The sequence below is a fragment of the Microcaecilia unicolor genome, chromosome 12, assembly GCF_901765095.1.
Source record: "Microcaecilia unicolor chromosome 12, aMicUni1.1, whole genome shotgun sequence".
Classification (NCBI taxonomy): Eukaryota; Metazoa; Chordata; class Amphibia; order Gymnophiona; family Siphonopidae; genus Microcaecilia; species Microcaecilia unicolor.
This window is the reverse complement of record NC_044042.1, coordinates 109,088,753-109,109,708: the sequence shown is the minus strand read 5'-3', so window position 1 is coordinate 109,109,708 and position 20,956 is coordinate 109,088,753. Positions and strand designations below refer to the sequence as shown.

General features: G+C 43.3%; 1 protein-coding gene across 2 annotated transcripts in view; it reads right to left on the bottom strand.

Moving 5' to 3' along the window:
- BRCA1 (BRCA1 DNA repair associated) overlaps positions 1 to 20,956 on the bottom strand; it is a 265,462-nt gene that overhangs the window by 37,684 nt on the left and 206,822 nt on the right. For both annotated transcript variants that reach the window (XR_003943997.1, XM_030221125.1), the window contains exon 16: positions 17,380 to 17,467. Coding sequence is in view for 1 of the 2 variants with exons in the window: in XM_030221125.1 (XP_030076985.1) it covers positions 17,380 to 17,467 (88 nt within the window). In the remaining variant the exon portion in view is untranslated. The remainder of the gene's footprint in view (positions 1 to 17,379; positions 17,468 to 20,956) is intronic.

Here is a 20,956-nt window from a genome sequence, read left to right as displayed (position 1 = left end):
GGGACATAACAAAGCAGTAGTCCTACGGGAGGGACCCCAGCAGACCTGCTGAAATCACTCGCGACGCAAAAATCGCCTCCTGCCGACACTGCACATCAAGCCTGTAATGCTTAGAAAACGAATGGAGAGAGGACCAAGTCGCTGCCTTACAAATCTCCGCTGGTGGAACCAATGAACACTCGGCCCAGGACGCAGCTTGCCCTCTAGTTGAATGAGCTTTAACAGAGTCCGGGACAGCTTTACCTGCCAAAAGGTAGGCTGACCCTATCATCTCCTTGATCCACCTAGACAATGTGGGCTTAGAAGCCGCCAACCCCTTACGGTGACCGGCCAACAGTAGAAAAAGACGGTCCGTGCGCCGAAAATCTTCAGTAACTGCGAGATACCGCTTAAGCACTCTTTTAACATCCAGAGTATGTAACTGTCGCTGTTCCTGCGTCCCTGAGGCCGATCCCAGAACAGGAAGAAACACTGACTGGGACAGATGAAAACGAGATACCACTTTAGGCAAAAAGGAGGGAACCGGACGAATAACCACTCGCTCCTTGGAAAATTGCAGAAAAGGAGATCTGCATGAAAAAGCTTGCAACTCTGAGACTCTCCGAGCCGACGCAATAGCCACCAAAAACACTGTCTTAAGCGTCAGATCCTTCAAAGAACATGCTTGCAAAGGCTCAAAAGGTGGTTTCGTGAGAGTTGAAAGAACCAGATTAAGATCCCAAGATGGAAAGACTGATCTTACCGGAGGACGAAGAAGGCTGACTCCCTTTAAGAAACGGGCCACCTCAGGAAGACTGGAGAAAGATTTACCCCGAATCCGACCTCTAAAGCAGGAAAGAGCTGCCGCTTGCACCTTAAGAGAAGAAAGAGACAGCCCTTTATCCAACCCTCGCTGTAGAAAATCCAACATCTGAGGCACAGATGCTCGAAACGGAAGGATGTCAGCCTCTGCACACCAGGCCTCAAAAATTCTCCAAGTACGAATATAGTTTAGCGAAGTGGAACGCCGACGAGACCTAAGCATGGTGGAAATCACCGGTCCTGAAAAACCCCGTTTAGCTAAACGGGCTCGTTCAAGAGCCAAGCCGTAAGACAAAATCGACCCGGATCTGGATGTGGAACTGGCCCTTGAACCAGCAAAGTCCTGTGAACTGGTAGCCGAAGAGGAGGCGCCACCAATAGACGCTGTAGATCCGCGTACCAAGGACGCCGCGGCCAATCCGGAGCTACCAAAATTACCGGTCTTCCGTGATCCTCGATCATCTGTAGGAGACGGCCTATTAGCGGCCACGGAGGGAACGCGTAAAGAAGGTCGGAGGGCCACTGTTGCAAGAGAACGTCTACCCCTGCCGCTCTTACATCCTTTCGACGACTGAAGAAACGAGGGACTTTCGTGTTGAGACTGGATGCAAACAGATCTAGAACTGGAGTGCCCCAGCGCTCCACTATCAACCGAAACGCCTGACCGCTGAGAGACCACTCCCCGGGATCGAGAGTGTGGCGACTGAGAAAGTCGGCTTGAACGTTTTCCACTCCGGCCACATGCGATGCTGAAATGGCCAAGAGGTGAATCTCCGCCCAGGCGAGGAGACTCTCCGCCTCCCGACACAAGAGACGACATTTCGTTCCCCCCTGACGGTTGACATAGGCCACTGCCGAGGCATTGTCCGAAAGAACTCTGACCGCTTTGCCTATTAGTAGAGCCCTGAAGTGCTGCAGAGCCAACCAGATCGCTCTGGTCTCCAACAAATTGATTGATTGAACTGCTTCCATTTGAGACCAAAGACCCTGGGCCCACTGCCCCAGGCAATGCGCTCCCTAGCCTCGGAGACTGGCATCTGTTGTTAACGGTATCCAGCGAGGAGATTCCAAAGGCATGCCTACTGTGAGATTCTTCATCCGCAGTCACCAAAACAGCGAGCTGCGCTCTCTGTTGCGGAGAGGCAGACGCCTCCATAGTGACTCCCTCTGAGCGGACCAACAAGATAGAAGAGACCACTGAAGAGGCCTCATATGGAGTCTGGCCCAGGGTACTACTTCTATGGTGGCTGCCATGGATCCGAGAATCTCGAGCACACGGACGCTGCTGTTGAAGAAAGGCCCGAATCTGAGACTGGAGTTTTAGAATCCTGGCCTGCGGTAGAAAGACTCGGCCTTGTGTCGTGTCGAACGTGACGCCCAAATACTCCAGAGATTGAGAAGGAACCAACCGACTCTTTGACACATTTACTACCCAACCTAGAGACTGCAAGAACTGCATCACTCGTTCTGTGACACGACAACTCTCTTGATAAGACTTTGCTCTGATTAACCAGTCGTCTAGATATGGATGAACAAGAATCCCTTCTTTCCTGAGGGCCGCAGCCACCACGACCATAACTTTGGTGAAAGTGCGGGGAGCCGTCGCCAGACCAAAGGGCAGAGCGCAAAACTGGTAATGCTGCCCTAGAATTGCAAAGCGCTAGAACTTGTGGTGAGCCGGACGAATGGGAATATGCAAATAAGCCTCTGTGAGATCCAAGGCTGTCAAATACTCTCCCTGGTGCACTGCGACTATGACTGATCGCAGGGTCTCCATACGAAAACTTGTGACTCTGAGAGCGCGATTGACAGGCTTGAGGTCCAATATAGGGCGAAAAGAGTCTTCCTTCTTGGGAACTACAAAATAAATGGAATACCGGCCTTGCCTGTACTCGGAAGGAGGGACTGGACAGATAGCGTGAAGATCTAACAGCCTCTGTAGAGTATCCCGAACCGCCCTCACCTTGAGAGGAGAACGACAGGGAGACTCCAGAAAGGCGTCTGCAATAGGCCTTGCGAACTCTAAGGCATAACCGTCTCGTATAACTTCCAAGACCCACTGATCTGAAGTTATGTGGGCCCACCTCTGATAGAACTGAGAAAGACGAGCTCCGACAGGCACCAGAGGAGAGGCCCTCGCCCCTTCATTGGGAAGGACGGGTCTGGGATCTAAAACCTGGAGAGGAGAAACTCGCTCCTCTGCGAGTACCCCGAAAGGACTGAGTCCTATTGTAGAACCGAGATTTGTGAGGTTGAAAACCCCGGCCAGTCTGAAACCTACGTAAACCTCTACCTGAACCTCTACCAGAGAAGGAACCTCGACAGGACAGGCGGGGTCTATCTTGCGGCAATTGAGGAACTTTAGCATCTCCTAAGGAATTAACCAACTTATCCAATTCTTCCCCAAACAAAAAGGAACCTTTAAATGGAAACGTGCTCAATTTGGATTTGGAGGCCGCATCCGCCGACCAACCTTTCAACCACAGCGATCGGCGAGCAGCGACTCCCAAAGCCAAAGACTTAGAAGATGCTCGCATCAAATCATACAAGGCATCAGCCAGAAACGCCGCTCCCGTTTCAATCCTAGCCACCTCTAGATCAATAGCTTGAAGATCATCCGAAGTCCTGTCCAGAACTCTCTCTGCCCACCTAAAACAGGCCCTAGCCACTAAGGAACCACAAATGGCAGCCTGTACTGCCAAGGAAGAAACATCAAAACTATTCTTGAGCAGAGAATCCAGACGTCTGTCCTGAACATCCTGAAGAGCTGTTCCGCCATCTACGGGGACCATATTACGCTTAGTCACCGCCGACACCACGGCATCCACGACCGGCACCTTAAGCAAAGACTTATCCGCTTCAGGAACCGGATAGAGACGAGACATAGATCTGGACTGCCGGAAAACCACATCTGGGGACTCCCATTGCGCTTTAATAACATCCCAAATATCCTGGTGCATAGGAAAAGTCTTGGAAGCAGACCTAGAGCCTTTAATCAAGAAATCGACCTTACGGACTTCCGAAGCTGGCTGTAAATCTTCAAAGTAGAAGACACCATAGAAATTAGCTCCTGCAAATCATCCTTATGGAAAACTCTGGCTACAGAAGGATCTTCTCCTTGAGCAAAAGAACTAGCCTCAGGATCTGGAGAAGAAGATTCCTCCCAGATATGTTCCGCCAGATCTTCCTCTTCTTCTAAGAAGGGCATTTCCTGATCATGAACTGACTCCAAATGCTCCCGCCAATCTCCCTCCCTAGATCTCTTAGGGGGAGGGGGAGCAGACATACTCAAAGGACCTGGCTCAGCTGAAGAATCCCCCTTCTGCAGCAAAAAAGCCTGATACATCTGGAGCACAAACTCAGGAGGAAAACTCCCTGCCTGAGTAGGCCCAGCCTGCATCAGTGCTCCTGAACAAAAAACATCCGAAGTAGGTACCGAAAGACCTGCAGGCTGCGAGGGAGATTGGGAGGACGAATTCAAAATGGCCGCCGTTCACACCAAAACCGCCGTTCCGGAGTCCGGGGGGGGGGGGCGCCTGACCCTTCAGCAACCACGGGATCAGAGCGCACCGGTGAAGAGACCGAACCAGCTGACTGAACTGCTGCAGGCAAAACCGGACCCAAAGCTCCCGCTAGCGCTGTACAATACTTACAAGCGCCTGAAGATGAAACACCCCGACGCTGACAAACGGAGCAGTGCTTAAGTTTTTCAGACATCGCTTGCGCGCGCGTACCCAATTCGCGCCGAAACTGTACTTTTTTTTTTTTTTAAATAGCGCTCAAATTAAACATACAAATCCCCCGAAAACAAACAGTGATGGGAGCTAGACCAGGTAAAGAAATCTTTTTATGTTTCCCTGCTGTGGAAACGCTAACCAGCCACACCACACACACTTGACAGTAACAGAGCTGCCTGCTCGTTCAATCAATGGGGACCTAAGAGGTCCGTGGCAGTAAAACAATTTTAGCTTCTTTTCACATCTGGCTGCCTCTCCCAAAGGTAAAATCCCCTTGCTAATCAAAGGGCAACCCTTCCCTTAGAAATTGAATTAAATAATAAGGGAGGTGGGGAGGAACAAGGGGGGAGGGACCCGGGACACCCGAGTTTTCACCCCTGAGGCTGAAAGTCAACCAAGCTGAAAAGAACACCTAACAAGCCTCAAAGAATTCCTGTGGCACAGAATAAAAGCAGAATAAAGCCAACAATAAAGAACAAGCTGAAAGACAATAAAGAGAGACTAATGGGCTCACTCCTACCTGCTGGGAGACTGAGAAAATACTGAGGCTAGGGTCACATGACCAGGGCTCCTATTGGCTCGCTAGAGTCAGAGTTTTTTTCTCAGTCTCCAACCTGCTGGTAGGCGTGCACAACCCATCAGTCCAATCCTGGGCCGGGCCGGAGGGATGCTAAGGAAAATATGTTTGTTTGTTTTTTTTCAAAATTCCAGTTCTAAGCTGGTGCCCAGGAGTAGAAGTCTGAGAACTCAGCTCTATCTCAATAATGCTCAACTGATGTCAAAGTATGTTCACACGTGCAGGTCGCGGTTTGCGAGTGCTGTGCCTTTGGGTAGTGGGGAAGCTGTCCTGTAATCTGGAAGTATGTGCATCGTTCTGATACTTTCAGGGAAAGAAGCAGTATATTAAATAATACATGGGAATTAAAGATGACCTCAATTTAAATAATAAAAACCCCATAAACTGAGTGACCTTTAATAATGATTAAAAGCCTTGATGGGCAATTTAAAGAATTAAGACCATTTCAAGGGCCTTGAGCGTGACTTGGGAACATTTCATAAAGACAGGCATTGATGTCCTTATCTCCGTTCTCCTTTGAGAAGCGCACTCTTTCTTTCTCATTTAAACCATCGCCAGCTCCCCTAAAGAAGCCTGCACAGAGGAACTGGTGCATGGCGGAACCTAAAAGGAAGCGATAGAAAGGATGAGCAGACCACAAAAAGACCACCGAAGTCCAAAATAATACAAAAACACCTTTACTGTGCAACAAGAGTGGAGGGTTTTGAACACAGAGCTCGACTTGGCCAAGTTTTGCCAAAAAGATGCTTCAAGGGCTAAAATAACTAATAGAAATATAATAAAGCACAAGGTTACTAACTACATAAATAGATTTTTTTTAAAGTACAGCAAAATAACGGTAACAGAATAACGTAAAATATTAGTAAGTAGCAAAACTTTCACCAACCAACCAAAAACATGTTTAATGCATGTTCTAATTTGATTTTATGTTCAGGTTTAACAATCTAAAAAGAACTTAAAGAAATATAACTTACAAAAATGTACTTGGGCAATAAGGAAAAATACATACCATCAGTGTGAAAGCAGGTATGCACCAGATCCGGCTCAATTCTGTAGGGTGAACCAAAATAAATCTTACGCCTTTGTTTACAAAGGCATGCGATAGGCGTCTTAGCATTTTTAACGCGCATTAAACACATGCGTCAAATGCTAACACTCCTATAGGAATGTATTGGCGCATTAGCATTTAACATGCCTTAAAAAAAGGAGCGTTAAAAACACTAACGCGCCTTAGTAAACATAACCCTTAGTTTGCTAGGGCCTCTGTTTCAAAAACGCAAAAGAGAACAAGAATCAAAAACAAAATAAACAAAGCAATCTTGTAGTCTTTCCTTCTCAAACACTCGTGTCTTTGCTATATCAACCAAACCCTGCACTGCTGCCAGCCTATATGCATTCACCATGGTCACATGACCTTTCTTCCTTCACACTAAAAAAAAAATTAAAAACAATCTTTTAATTCACATCATAGGTAATTGTGGTAGAAAAAATGATAGAAATCTGGGGAAATATTAGGGCCGGGCATCGATTAAAAATTTTAATTACACGATTAATCATAGCATGAATTTTGGACACACGCTTTTCAAATTTTTTTTCTTTTTTTTTAATGTTGCTCCAATCATTCTTTTGAACAAATGCTCAGCGTGGCTGATTATCCTTTACAACATGCTTATTCAATTAGGGGTGGGCAACAATTAAAAATTGTAATCAAAATTAATTGTGGTATTATGTTATGCCAACGTGAAACAGGATAGATAGGGGAGAGAAAGCAATGCTGGGCAACAGCCAGAAGTAAAACATTTTTGATCATGACCCAAAAATTCAAATCGTAGTTAAAATTTTTAAAAATTAATTGCATTAATAGTGCACTAAATGCCCACCCCTAAAAATATACATACAGTTATTTTCACTACGCAGTAACAAAAAACAACCCTTTTTTTCTAATGGCCTGTTATGGAAAAAAAAAAAACCCTAAAGAAGTGCAGTGTATATAATGCTAGTCAATAGCGGAACTCAAACCCACAAAGTTAGGTTCACAGACAGCTATTCTAACCCTGAGGCTTTTATGTGTGTGTGTGGTTTTGGGCATGGACAGTTGTGGCCTTAAGTTGTCTTTCTCTCTCAAAACACTTGAATCATTGCTATAGCAATCAAAACCTAACCTACTGCCAGCCTACAGACATTCTCCATGGATACACAACCTTGCTTCCTGCAGACTAAAAGGAAAAGTGTTATAAGAACATAAGAGGTAGTATACTGGGACTATTAAGCCCAGTATCCTGTTTCCAACAGTGGCCAATCCAGGTCATAAGTACCTGGCAAGATCCCAAAACAGTACATTTTATGCTGTTTATCCTAGAAATAAGCAGTGGATTTTCCCAAGTCCATTTTAATAATGGATATGGACTTTTCTTTTAGGAAGATATCCAAACCTTTTTTAAACCCCGCTAAACTAAATGCTTTTTACCATATGCTCTGGCAATGACTTCAAGAGTTTAATTACACATTGAGTGAAGAAATATGTTCTCCGATTGGTTTTAAATTTACTACTTTGTAGCTTCATTTCATGCCCCCTAGTCCTAGTATTTTTTTGCAAATAAGGGGTTCACGTCTACCCGTTCCACTCCACTCCCTATTTTATAGCCGTCTATTATATCTCCCCTCAGATGTCTTAGCTCCAAGCTAAAGAGTCCTAAGGTTATAACCACGTGAATGATCCAGCTGTTTAAAGTGGAATTATAAGTGTAAAAACAAATGGGAATAATTTGTATGTTTAGGAGAGTGGTTGTTAAGCTTAACAAAAGGGGATTGGAATTATAAGGGTACAAACAAACAAACAAACAGAGATAATTTGTATTATTATGAGAATGTTTGTTAAGCTTAATAAATAATGTTTTGTATACGAGCAAACTCCATGGGCTTCAGTTTTTCCACCAAGATGTAATGAATGATTGAAATGATTCAAAATGATGAAACGAGTAATGTATATACATTGAGTCCCTGTGAATTATAGAGTTAAAATTTAATGCCAAGAAGTGTAGAATGATACACTTGGGGGTACAGAAACCCGAGAGATACCGAATAGGAGGGGAGAGATTAGTAAGCTCGACTCAGGAGACCTTGGGGTGTTGGTGTCTGAGGATCTGAAGGTGAAGAAACAATGTGACAAGGCGACGGCCGTGGCTAGAAGGATGCTAGGCTGCATAGAGAGGGGCATAACCAGCAGAAGAAAGGAGGTGTTGATGCCCCTCTACAAGTCATTGGTGAGGCCCCACTTGGAGTATTATGTTCAGTTTTGGAGGCCGTATCTTGCTAAAGATGTAAAAAGACTGGAAGTGGTGCAAAGAAAAGCTACAAAAATGGTATGGGATTTGCATTGCAAACCGTACGAGGAGAGACTTGCTGACCTGGACATGTATATCTTGGAGGAAAGGAGAAACAGTGGTGACATGATACAGACGTTCAAATATTTGAAAGGTATTAATCCGCAAATGAACCTTTTCCGGAGATGGGAAGGTGATAGAACTAGAGGACATGAATTGAGGTTGAAGGGAGGCCGACTCAGGACTAATGTCAGGAAGTATTTTTTCACAGAGAGGGTGGTTGATATGTGGAATGCTCTCCCGCGGGAGGTGGTGGAGATGAAAATGGTAATGGAATTCAAACGTGTGGGATAAACACAAAGGAATCCTGTTTAAAGGAATGGTTCCGCGGAATCTTAGTGGAGATTGGGTGGCAACACCGGTAATTGGGAAACAAAACGGGAGCTGGGCAGACTTCTACGGTCTACACCCTGATCGAGACTGAATTGATTGGGATGGGCTGGAGTGTAAATTTTAAGGGGCTTCGACGTTAGCTTCAGAACTTAGTACAAGAGCAGTGCAGTGCTGGGCAGACTTCTACGGTCTGTGCCCTGAGAAAGGCAAGGACAAATCAAACTCGGGTATACATATAAAGTATCACATTCCATGTAAAATGAGTTTATGTTGTTGGGCAGACTGGATGGACCATACAGGTCTTTATCTGCCGTCATTTACTATGTTACTATGGTCTTCTCCCAGGTTCTAGTTTAAAAGCTGCTCTATCTCCTCTTTAAATGGCGGTGCCAGCAGCCTGGTCCAACCCTAGTTAAGGTGAGCCCATCCTTTCGGAATAGGCTCTCCCCTTCCCCACAAATCTAAAACCCTCCTCCCTGCAACATCGCCCCATCCACTCATTGAGACTCCGGAGCTCTGCCTGTCTCTTGGGCCCTGCGCATGGAACGGGGAGCACTTCGGGAAATACTACCCTAGAGGTTCTGGAATTGAGCTTTCTACCTAAGAGCATAAATTTGACTTCCAGGACCTCCCTCCCACATTTTCCTGTCATTGGTACCAACATGGACCAAGACAATTGGCTCCTCCCCAGCACTAACTAAAATCCTATCTAGGTGACGTGCGAGGTCCACCACCTTCGCACCAGGCAGGCAAGTGACCAGGCGATCCTCATGTCCACTTGAGTCCAGCTATTTACATGCCTAATAATAGAATCACCAGCTACAACAGCAGCCCTAACCTTTCCCTCCTGACAAGAAGCTCCTGGAGACACATCCTCGGTGTGAGAGGATATTGCATCCCTTGGTGGGCTGGACCTGGCTACAGGATTACTTCCAGCTGCACCAGGGTGATGCTCTCCTTTTAGAAGACCTCCCTCCTCCAAGGCAGCACAGGGGCTTCCAGGCTGGAGGTGGGACTTCTCTACAATGTCCCTGTAGGCCTCCTCTATGTACCTCTCTGTCTCCCTCAGCTCCACCAAGTCTGCTGCTCTAGCCTCAAGAGAATGGACTTGTTCTCTGAGAGATAGGAGCTCTTTCATCAAGCATACACATATAACCTCTCACCAACTGGAAGATAATCATACATGTGGCACTCAGTGCAAAAGACTGGATAGCACTCTTCTCGTTGCTGGACTTCTGTCTGCATCTTAGTATTATAGAGTTGTTTAATTAAAACTTCTTATGATACTAGGGATATCAGATAAAGAGCCTTAAGATTATAGGATGTAATATATAATTTATTGTTTGTTTCTCAAAAACTAATTAAATGTAATTAAAACTCTAATGAAAATTCTCCTCTTGTCTTAATTAGAATAACTGACTATAAATGAAGAGTTGAGCTAGGGGTGGGTGGGAGCTGGGGGGTGGGAGTAAGGACTTAACTAGGCCCTGCTGTTTCCTCTAGAGTCTATCTGTTAATTCTGTGCATATCAATATCCTACATTCCTCTTTTAAGCTCAATTTTTAAGTTACCAAGCACAGAGCAAAATAATGTCACTTACCAGAGAAATGTCCTCTTCTCTCAGACGCTGTTTAGCTGGTTGCTGAAGTTTTTGCTACTTACTAACACTTTACATATTATTTTTATTATTGTTATGTTGCTGCACTTTTTTTTTTTAGCTATTTATGTAGGTAGTAACATTGTGTTTTATTATATTTCTATTAGTTATTTTAGCACCTGAAGCAGCCAGTTGGTGAAACTTGGTTAAGTAGGGCTCTGTGGTCAAAACCCTTTACTCTTGTTGCATAATAAAGGTTTTTATTGTATTATTTTGGACCAGGGGCGTAGCCAGACATCCAATTTTGGGTGGGCCTGGGCCCAAGATGGGTGGGCAGAAGAACCCCACCCCGTCCCATAGGTAATTTGGTTTCTTCTTCTCTTGCCTGCATGCCATATGGTCTGTCAAACATCCCCCTCCTCCTGCATACCTTTTAAATAGCAGATTTTCACTGGCAGAGGGCAGCAACTAATATACACTGCTCATGTTGGCCTCACAGTCTTCCACTGATGCAACTTCCTGTTTCCACATAGGCAGGAATAAGGCTGTGGGGCTGGAGTGAACGGTATGTATCAGTCGCTGCTTGCTGCAGGCGAAGATCTACTATTTACAAGGTATGCAGAAGGGGCAGTTTTCAGCTGGTGGGACCTGGGAACCCCTGCTAGTCACATCATAGGTGTGTTGCTTCTGGGTGGGCCTGAGCCCACCTGGGCCCACCCTTGGCTACACCACTGTTTTGGACTTTGGCAGTCTTTTTGTGGTTTTGTCACCATTTCCTTCGGTCTGGATTTTGCGGAGAGCCTGCCCTCTTGTTTTTTGGGACCATCCCTAAAAAGGAAACGGGCACATTTCCAACTTGATATAAAAGATTACTTTACATTACACTCTTGTATCCCGCACATACCTTTCAAGTTCAGAGTGGCTAACAAAAAGAAAACTGTAAATTCCAACAAATATAGCAACCTTTGACAGAACCATACCACAAATTTTCAAAATAAAAAAAGCTCTTAACATTTTACAGAATAGTTTGTAGTCTGTTAACTGCCTGATAGACATGGGTACAGAAATCCACCACTTTTCAGACTGATAAGAAAACAAAGAGAAATACCGACTTATACACTACCTGTCTAGGATTACAGTTATGGAGAACTACATAAGTGATTGAAGATATTTCACAGTTTCTAACTGGTTAAAGAACGAGACTGACCATCAAATTTGAGGCCCTAAACAATAGGCGTGCAGCTGTGTTCTCCAAGGATTGCAGTCATATCCACACTATCCATAATAATTCCCAGAAGTTTGAGTTGAAGTAGGTCAGTCTAAGGATCTGAGGAGTTGAAGCTCCTAGATTCTAATCCTGGCTCAGTCAGTGACTTTCTAAGAAGAAAGTCACCTGACCTCAACACCATTTGCTTAGCTAAAATCATAAGCTAGTGATGCACTTGCACAGTGGAGGTTTTTTTTTTTTTTTAACTCACATGCCCTATGTGATGAAACAGGGGACGTATATCTGTGACTTTAAGTGAATGTATGACATATTTGTTCCCCAGTGCATTTCCCTTGTTTTGCCAGCATATGGTGAATGTCTTTTTTTTTAGAAAAGCTGTTACAGAAGTGACAGTTTTTTCCCACCTTAAGCATCGAGGTAATCTTTAGTCTCAATATGGGAGCACAGAGGTAAATACCTCTGTCCTGAGACCCTGTTCAAGGCTTGTGAGCAGTTTCCTGAAGCTTCACAGGCACTACCCAGGTAGTGACAAAGTGTTTAGACAGTTTTAATATTGATCCTTATTCAGTTCCTGTTATTGCCTATTACTTTTCCATCTGTTTTATATGGTTCACTGTTTTAATTCTGTGATAATAAACTTTGTTAGTTTATTGGCTCTGTTCTCCTAGAATGACTAAGAATCCTGGTGGTTTCTATGTTGGGTCTGTGGGTGTTTTCCAGGAACTGTGGGACCCCTAAGAGTGTGGCCCCAGTAACCTAGAAATCACCGGGGAATAACTTCAGAGTGGGAGACTTACCCAGAGGCAAGTGGGACCCAGTCAGTGAGGTGGAGGGTGCTAGTATAGAGTACCTGCACAGGTGAAAGTGGGCCTGAGCAGTGTTGAGGACAGACCCTCCAGGTGGCTGCAGGGTTAGCCCAAGGCAGGTGCTAGGCATTTTGTGACACCCTAATATTATCCTGGAATTTGCTAGTGTGTAACAAAACCAGTGAAGAACCCGAGTACCAGAAATAACATACAGTTTCTATACAGGACTGTGGTTGGATTATGCAGTTTGAGTTTTTAAATATCACAATCCTGTCAGAAACGTATCTAGTGAGAACAAGATATTGGTTCCACCAGACCCTGCTGGTTAAGAAATCCATCACATTCAATGTATAGATTACAAAAGTTGTTCGTAGATGTTTCTATAAACTCGGTCTAATACGATCTATACGCTCACTCATCCTGCCTTCACTCTTATCAAGGACACAGAATAAAAGAATAAAAACGTATCCACATCATTCAAAATACCGTTATACAACATCACTAACAGTAGGAAATATGATATTACACCCCATCTTCAATTTAAAATGGCTGCTGATTAACGGGCACAGGAGCCGTTAGCGCCAAACGCCGTGCCCAATTTCCACCGTCGTTTGGCTGTGATTTAACCCGTTTTTACAGCAAACCGTCTCCAATGGTTACCGCAGATATCTGCTTGTCTCTATATCTGTTCGGATCCGGTGTCTTCATCGGGAGCAACCATTCGTCCGACTTTCGGTTGCGGATCCTCTGGGCCACGTTGCATCGCGTTATCCCCCTTATTCTGCTGGACCGCTACCGTTTTGCAATCCACCGGTGCGGCAGGTGCAGAGATTTGGGAGGGGTCGGCTGCTCGTTTTTTGGGACACTCCCACTCAGCTCGGATTGCCCTATCAAAGTCCTGTCTGGAAAGGGAGTGAGTTACGGGCCTCCCAGCTGTATGCTCCTGATTGTCAGTTGTCAGTTGGCCGACGGAGAGCCCAATTGCATCGGTGGTGCGGTGGTGGGGTGAACAGCAACGATGGAATGCGTGAGACAGTATGTGGGAGATCTGTCGGATTTCATTGCTGATACACACATGTTAACCACATTAAAGAGTATGCAGACTTGTTCTCAGCCATTGCATGAAGATACATTTGGTGGGCATCTGAAGGTTGGTTTAGCACAGATGGAAATCACACGAAGAAATCACAGGGATAATAAAGCTGTCATTTGATATTTGCCTTGGCTGTATCATCCTCCGTCAGCAATGCAACAGGGACCCGAAGAATTTACCGAGTGTGTGTCTCACATTCGGCTCCTGTCATGGCTCCTCCTGGGGTGCCAGTTCTCCCTCGTTCTGTATGCCCATTCCTCTGGACGCGGGATCCCAGATAGCAGATCATCTGATTGAAATCCTCATTGGCTTTCCAGAACAATCCAAGACCTTGGTGTTGCACATGTGTTCTCTCTTCCACGCCTTTATCTTTGCCCAGCTATGGACGGTTTACTGTGAACAAGCAGCAGTAGCGCCCACTGTCCAAAACCAGAACGAGTTCAGTTTCACAGCGATCCTTACTGCACTGGAATTTTGGAGTCGAGTGGCACCCAGTCTCCTGCAACTTTTGGCACACAATAAAGTGATGGTGGAAATGGTGTGCTTTCCAGCCTTACTGTGTCTTGGCGAGTCAAGATCTGATTCTGGACTCTCTTTACTCTTTGCTTTTTCTTCTTTTTGTTTTCTTTTCCCTGCCTGCTGCTTAATTGTTTAAATATTATATTTATATACCCTTCCTTCCCTTCTGTCCTCTCAACTGTCATTGTAATTGTTTTTTATTAGTTCATTGTAAGCCGCTCTGGGGCTGCTTTACGTGGCAAAAAGCGGGGTATAAATGATCTAAAATAAATAAATAAATAGAATCTTAAATAAGCTCACTGACTACCGATCACTCATCGCATCACCTACAAAATTCTACTGCTTACTTAAAAATATTACATTTGGGAGCACTTCTATTTCTCATCTCACATCATCCCATACTGCACTCAGGTCTGCACAATAAAATCAACGTGTAGTTCCTAGTTATCGTGTCCTCATTCATGAACACATTAGACTTTCTATTTTCTCTGTCCGAGCTCCTCGTCTATGGAATGACTTTCCACCTTCTATGAGACTGGAAACCTCACTAACAAAATTTAAGACAGATGTTAAAACACATCTATTTAAAGATGCATATGGCTAAATTTCACTATCTTTTCCTTTTCCAGGGAGATCCGGACTGTATAAACCCCCTTCCATTTTGTTTTGTCCCTTCCACTTATGGATTTCTCCCTTTTTTCCTTTTTAGTCCAGTCCTGTCTTTGTCTCTGTAAAGGGTTGTTCTCTGTTTAATTATCTTAGACTATAAACTGCCCTGAAGGCTCCCAAAGGGTGGGGTAGCAAATGGAAAATAAACTTGGAAACCTTTTGTAGTCCTCTCTCATAATCCCTCCCTCCCATCTGCCTTCTGCACAGGCCTCTTCCCCTATCCAGTTTAGTCTTAACCTCATGTACTGTCTCCTATCTGAGCTGCTTCCTTCCTCTTTTCAATGCACAAGAGCCCTTCAAGCCCTCCACATTTGTCCCACCATGCTAATATCTCCTCCTCCCCAACACACATTTGATGGAAATGTCAGCATCTACCAATGAGACCCTGTGATGCTGGTCTCTCACTGTTGAGAACGCTTAGCACAGGTGAACCCCCGTCAGTCCATGTACCCCACTGGATAAATACCATTCAGCATTTTATAATGACAGATTTCTACTACTATCTTTTTCTCTATGCTGTATGCTCTTAGCATCAATAACCAGTTTGTACTGTGTCCTATGAGGCTTACTACACAAAACTTTTCACAAACTGTTGTTTTGGTATGCTAATGCTGAGTTACTTGTGGTCCAACCAGCACATTCAAACAAAAATCAAGAATGGCACTACACCATAATTGCATAACCTCTCTGCCCCCCCCCCCCCTCTCAAAAAAAAATGAAGTGTCGTGGTTGAGGACATGTCAAAAAAAAAGTTCCACTAGAATTAAAACCCCTTCAACTATGCCAAGTCAACTTGTCATTCTGGAAGACATAGATCTCTGTCTGAAAATAAGAATGTTTGTCATAAGGATTAATGCACTGAAGCAAGCCAGAAATAATGCTTATGCACACCCGCCCAGACATCTGTGATGCATGACCCTTAGGAAAACGCAGCCAAGAGCAGCTCCTGAATCACTAACGCTTTGCTCTTGGGAATGCAATTTGTTAGCTGCCAAGCAAACATCATTAGATTTATTATTAATTTATTTATTTAAAATATTTATAAGCCACTCGATCCAATAGTACTAGGCAGAGTACAAATTAAACATACACAATCTCGATAGATACTGCGTACAGAATGAGGAGCGAGTGGGTGGGGATTTCTTCTAGCACAATAATTATACGCTCAATGGGGCCTTACTACTATTTAATAAAATCATTCCCTTAAAACTATTTTGTCTGCATGCCACTAAACCGCTTGCCAAGCCACGTTCCATGTCAGAGTTAAGCACCATTCAGATGGGTTATATTTATTCCGCACCTGTGCAGCTGAGCCTCTATGCAGAGTCAAGGTGCTCACTGTTCCAAGATTATTCTTTATTAAAAAAACAATGAAAGTCATCTGTTTTAGCTTCTTGGCTCCCTTACACCGTGTTCTCCTGGTTCCCATCCCTCAATCTTCCACCTGATCAGTTCTTCCCATCACCCAGCAGTCCTCTCCCCTTTCAGGATGCAATCTGTAACCCATGTCTTTCTATATGCATTTTGGGCACCTGGGATTCCCTCAGCTTTTCATGACAGATTTATGATACTTTCATCTCCCTTTTCCTACCCTTTTTCTTGCTGTTTCACTTAGATGTCCACACACCACCTCAAATTGGAAGTGTTCTTTTTGGGCTTAAAAGCTTCTAATGCTCCCTCTCATATCATCTTTTCCTCTGTGCTCACCCAACCTTTCCTCCAAGATGTGTGCCTCTCCTTGTCTCAAATTCCATCCCCTTCTTACCTTCCCCAAACTTTGCCAAGAATCCTAGACTATTACATTTTATGCAACCTTACAATTTAAGCTTTTCAACCTATTGTTATTTATAAAAGCACCACCAATGTGGGCAGCGTTATAAGAAGCTGAACACATCACATCCTAGAATTCTGCCCTTCCTCTTCTGGAGCTCTGTCACTGTACAGTATGTTTATCACCTAGAAGAGTGAAAAATATTTACAGCACACATCAGAACTCATCCGTGCAGGAGAAATGAAATTTCCTATAAATTAAGGGTAGAGGGGGTGGGGCAGAGGGATGGAGACACTTTCCCCTCAATTGAAAAGCTGCCTTCCATTGTTAAAGCTGACTCAGAATGCCCTCATTCAGCTAGCTACATCAGATACATTTTTTACAAATCACAGGCCTCATCTGCTGCATCACTGAGGCTATGCATTGCCATTTTCAAGTCCTGCCTACTACGAGGAGTCAAAGGGTGAACATGCACAGGAGTGGGAAAGGCTGATCTGGAGGTTACATAAGAACCAGGCTTCAAATTCTGCCTCTGACAAGCTCTGTTAGCAAGGATTTGTAGTTTCTATGTGTACTTTGCTGTGAAGGTGCTGTAGAGACACTGAAATCAAGGAAATTTATATATAAACCTCATCTAAGTGACCGTACTCAGCCACCCTTGGTAATTTTTATTTGGGCTGTCATGTTGAGTATGAAAGGCTGCCCCAGATGCTCATCCCACCTGACAGGGGTTTCCTCACTCTTATATAGAACATACAACTTTCAAAGTAGGAGAACGACCAGTCTGAGGGTGGCACTGAAGGAAGACCAAAATCCCATCCTGATTACAAAGAACAGCCATTTAGATAGAAGCCTCTGAGATTACCTGTTTTCATGATAACGTGAGTAGTTCCTCCAGTAATCTGATTAGAAAAGACACTCTGGGTTTTTCTGGTAAACCTTTGCACCAGTAACTAAAAGGAAAACACAGTAATAATTAATAATAATGGCAGAATGAAGACCTACACAGTATATGAGCTTTGAAGTCCACATCATCTTTTTGGTCCTTTGGATATAACTGCCAGACTTCCCGCATTGCTGCAAAGTCCATAGATGCTTTGTACCTGTAAGACTTTGCATTTATTTTAAAACTGAAATATTCTCCAGAAAAAAACACTCTTAAGTTTATGATTTTTATGTATGTAGGTAGTTTAGCAAGCAAAAGATACATGCATACTTTTGAAAATTCAAAACTGGATGCATAGTTCTAAAAACCATGCAGAGGTTTCGTGCTTCTCAAACTTTTATCCAATATGACCCCATTTTAAGAAGTGAAAATTCATGTAACTCTGGATGATTATGAAATCCCTTCCCCCTCTCATCCATAGCAGGAAGGCAGCAGCCACAATGGTGGCCACAGTGACGGCAGACAATGTGAGTGCTCACAGACCCCAGTAATTTCCATGGGTTTCCAAAGAAAGTCTACCCAGGGAGGGGTGAGGTCTTATAAATATTCTCTGGCTCTCAGACCCCATGATGACTGCCAGTACTCAGCAAAGGTAGTCCAGATTTAAAGGGGGGGTACTCTGATTCTGTGACACCATCCACTAATATCCCAACTGGTGTCCTAACCCACAGTTTGGTCCTAACCACATAAGTGGTGTGGAATAGCTAAATGTGAATATGTTTGAAGAAATACAAAGACTAGGGAGAAAACACCATGAAGTTACTCAGTAGTACATTTAGAGCCATGAACCAGGTGGAAAAGAAAAAAAACCCCTTTTTTTCTGATTTAAGTTCTGGAATTCATTAGAGAATGTGGTAAAAGAAGTTAGCCTAGCCAGGTTTAAAAAAACATTTAGACACGTTCCTGGAGAAAAAAATTCATAGACTACGGTTAACCAGTCAGACCTGGACAAAGCCACTGTTTAGTCCTGAGATAAGAAGTATGGAAACTATCTACCTTTTCAGGTGCTTGTGGCCTAGACTGGCCACTACTGGAAATAGGATACTGGTCTTGAAGGACCTTTGTATGTATGGCTGGGATGTCATTTGCAACAATAAATAGATATATAAATGATAAAATGCAATTATAAATGACACAATTAGTGCAGAAATTACATACACAGTGACCATGGTGTATAACATTAAAAAACTATATGTTAATAATGTAATAAAGAGTGAAGAAAAAAAAAAGAATATATATATTGAAGAAATGTGAATTAAAAACAAATGTCGTGACAAGGAATGAAAAAATGTGGATAAAAGTAAATAATAAGAAATAAACAGCGCAAGTAAATGCAACTCTGACCTTATTGGAGACAAAAATAATTGCTAAAATCGTGCTAAAAGAAAGACTATAAATACTGCAATGTGGATAACATAACATACTAAAGAAAATCTAAAGGAGTACCTGAGAGTCAATGCAATCGCAACAAGAAGATCCTGATAGGCATTACAGAAAAGTGAAGGTGATGAAAAGAATAATTCAAATAAGTGAATTATGATAATAAAATCATGTAAAATGCCATCTGAACAGTGAAATTAACCAAATAACTCTTTATGACACTTTTAACATATAGTCACTATGTATGCCATTTCTGCATTAAATGTGCCATTTACAATTGCATTTTATCATTATCTATTTATTTATTGTTACGTTGTTTACTGTATAGTTAAGACTTGTTCACGCAACTCACATTGTTTTACTGGAGAATAAAACCTTTTATGTATTTGAAGACAATGGATCTTCTGGTTTTCTTGGAACATTCATCTTGAATCCTTTCACTCTTTGTACTATGTAAGCACTATTTTCCCCCCTTTTGTTTGGCCTGTCATTTGCAATAGCATATCATTACCAAACAAAACTAAGCAGAAAAACCACTATTTTGTGTTTTGACATCACCAAAATTAGTGCGAACTCTAAGTGCATACGTGCGCCCTATTGGAAAGAATGAGCTCTTTTTCCAAAGACTGAGCATTATTATTGGAAACTAATAAAACTACACAACGGGACAGAAATAAAACAAAATTCCCATAAACGATAATGAAAATAACACAAAACTAAAATGTTCTGGCTGCCATCCTACCAACAGGGCAGTCTTGTGTTCCCCTGTCCTAAGCCCTGACCAAGGAATGTCTCTTTCTATTGCCTGCCTATAGGACAGCAATTTTCTGAAAGGTCATTTCCATGGATAAGACACCTAAAGGGAGCACAACAACCAAAGTGACACGTGCTCACTTGTAGATTAGACCTTTTATTTTCCGTGTTGACAGAGGGTTTTGTTTTAAAGGACACACACAGCCTACTAGATACAGCAGGAGGTTGTGAGCCAGAGGACGCAGGGGTCCAAATCCTATTGATGCACTTCTTACTTAGCCTCAATACGAACTTACAATGTGAGCCCTCTGGGAACAGGGGAATACTACTACTACTATTTAGCATTTCTATAGCGCTACAAGGCATACCTGAATGTAAGTCACTTTGAACAACTACTGAAAAGGCAGGAACTAAATATTAAATCCATACTGCTCACCTTCATTTCCTCCGAGCAGATTCCATTTACCACCACCCTCTGTCAACCTGTCGGTCAACCAGTTTCTAATCCAGTTCACCATTTTCGGTCCTAAGTTCAACCCTTTCAGCTTATTTACGAGTCTTCTCTGGGGGACCGTATCAAAGGCTTTGCTGAAGTCCAAGTAGATTACATCTAGTGGACGTCCCTCATCCAGTTCTTTGGTCACCCAGTCAAAAAAGTCAGTAAGATTCGTTTGGCCGGATTTTCCTTTGGTAAAGCCGTGTTGCCTCGGGTCCTGTAACCCGTTGTCTTCTAGAAAGTTAACTATCCTTTCTTTCAGCAGTGACTTCATTATTTTTCCTACCACCGACATGAGACTTACCGGTCTGTAGTTTCCCACTTCTTCCCTGTCTCCACTTTTGTGAAGAGGGACCACATCCGCTCATCCCCAATCTCACGGAACCTCTCCAGTATCTAAAGTTAAGCGGTCCCGTCAGGACCTCTCTGAGCTCCTTCAGTATCCTGGGATGTATCCCATCCGACCCATTAGCTTTGTTCACCTTCAGATTCTCCAGCTGTTTTTTTTTTTAATTATTTTATTTTAAATTTTACAAATTACTTCAAGATACTACTTGAATCAGCAAAGATGATTTACAAAAGAAAATGGCTCAAATATTTTACATCCTATATTGGTTATCAATAAGTCTATACTTTAACAAAAGAAAAATCAAATATATATTCAATTTTACAATATAGAATATAAGTATTTCTAAATTTATACATCTATAGTCCACAACAGTGAAGGCATATCTCAACCCTTTTATTTGAAAACCTTTTCTTTAGGAATTTTAGGGACAGGGGAGGAAGTTCCAGGGATTCCTAATATTTACGGAGTAGATGTTACTATTTGTCTTGGCTAGCCTGAGGGTAGCAAGGCTATTTTAG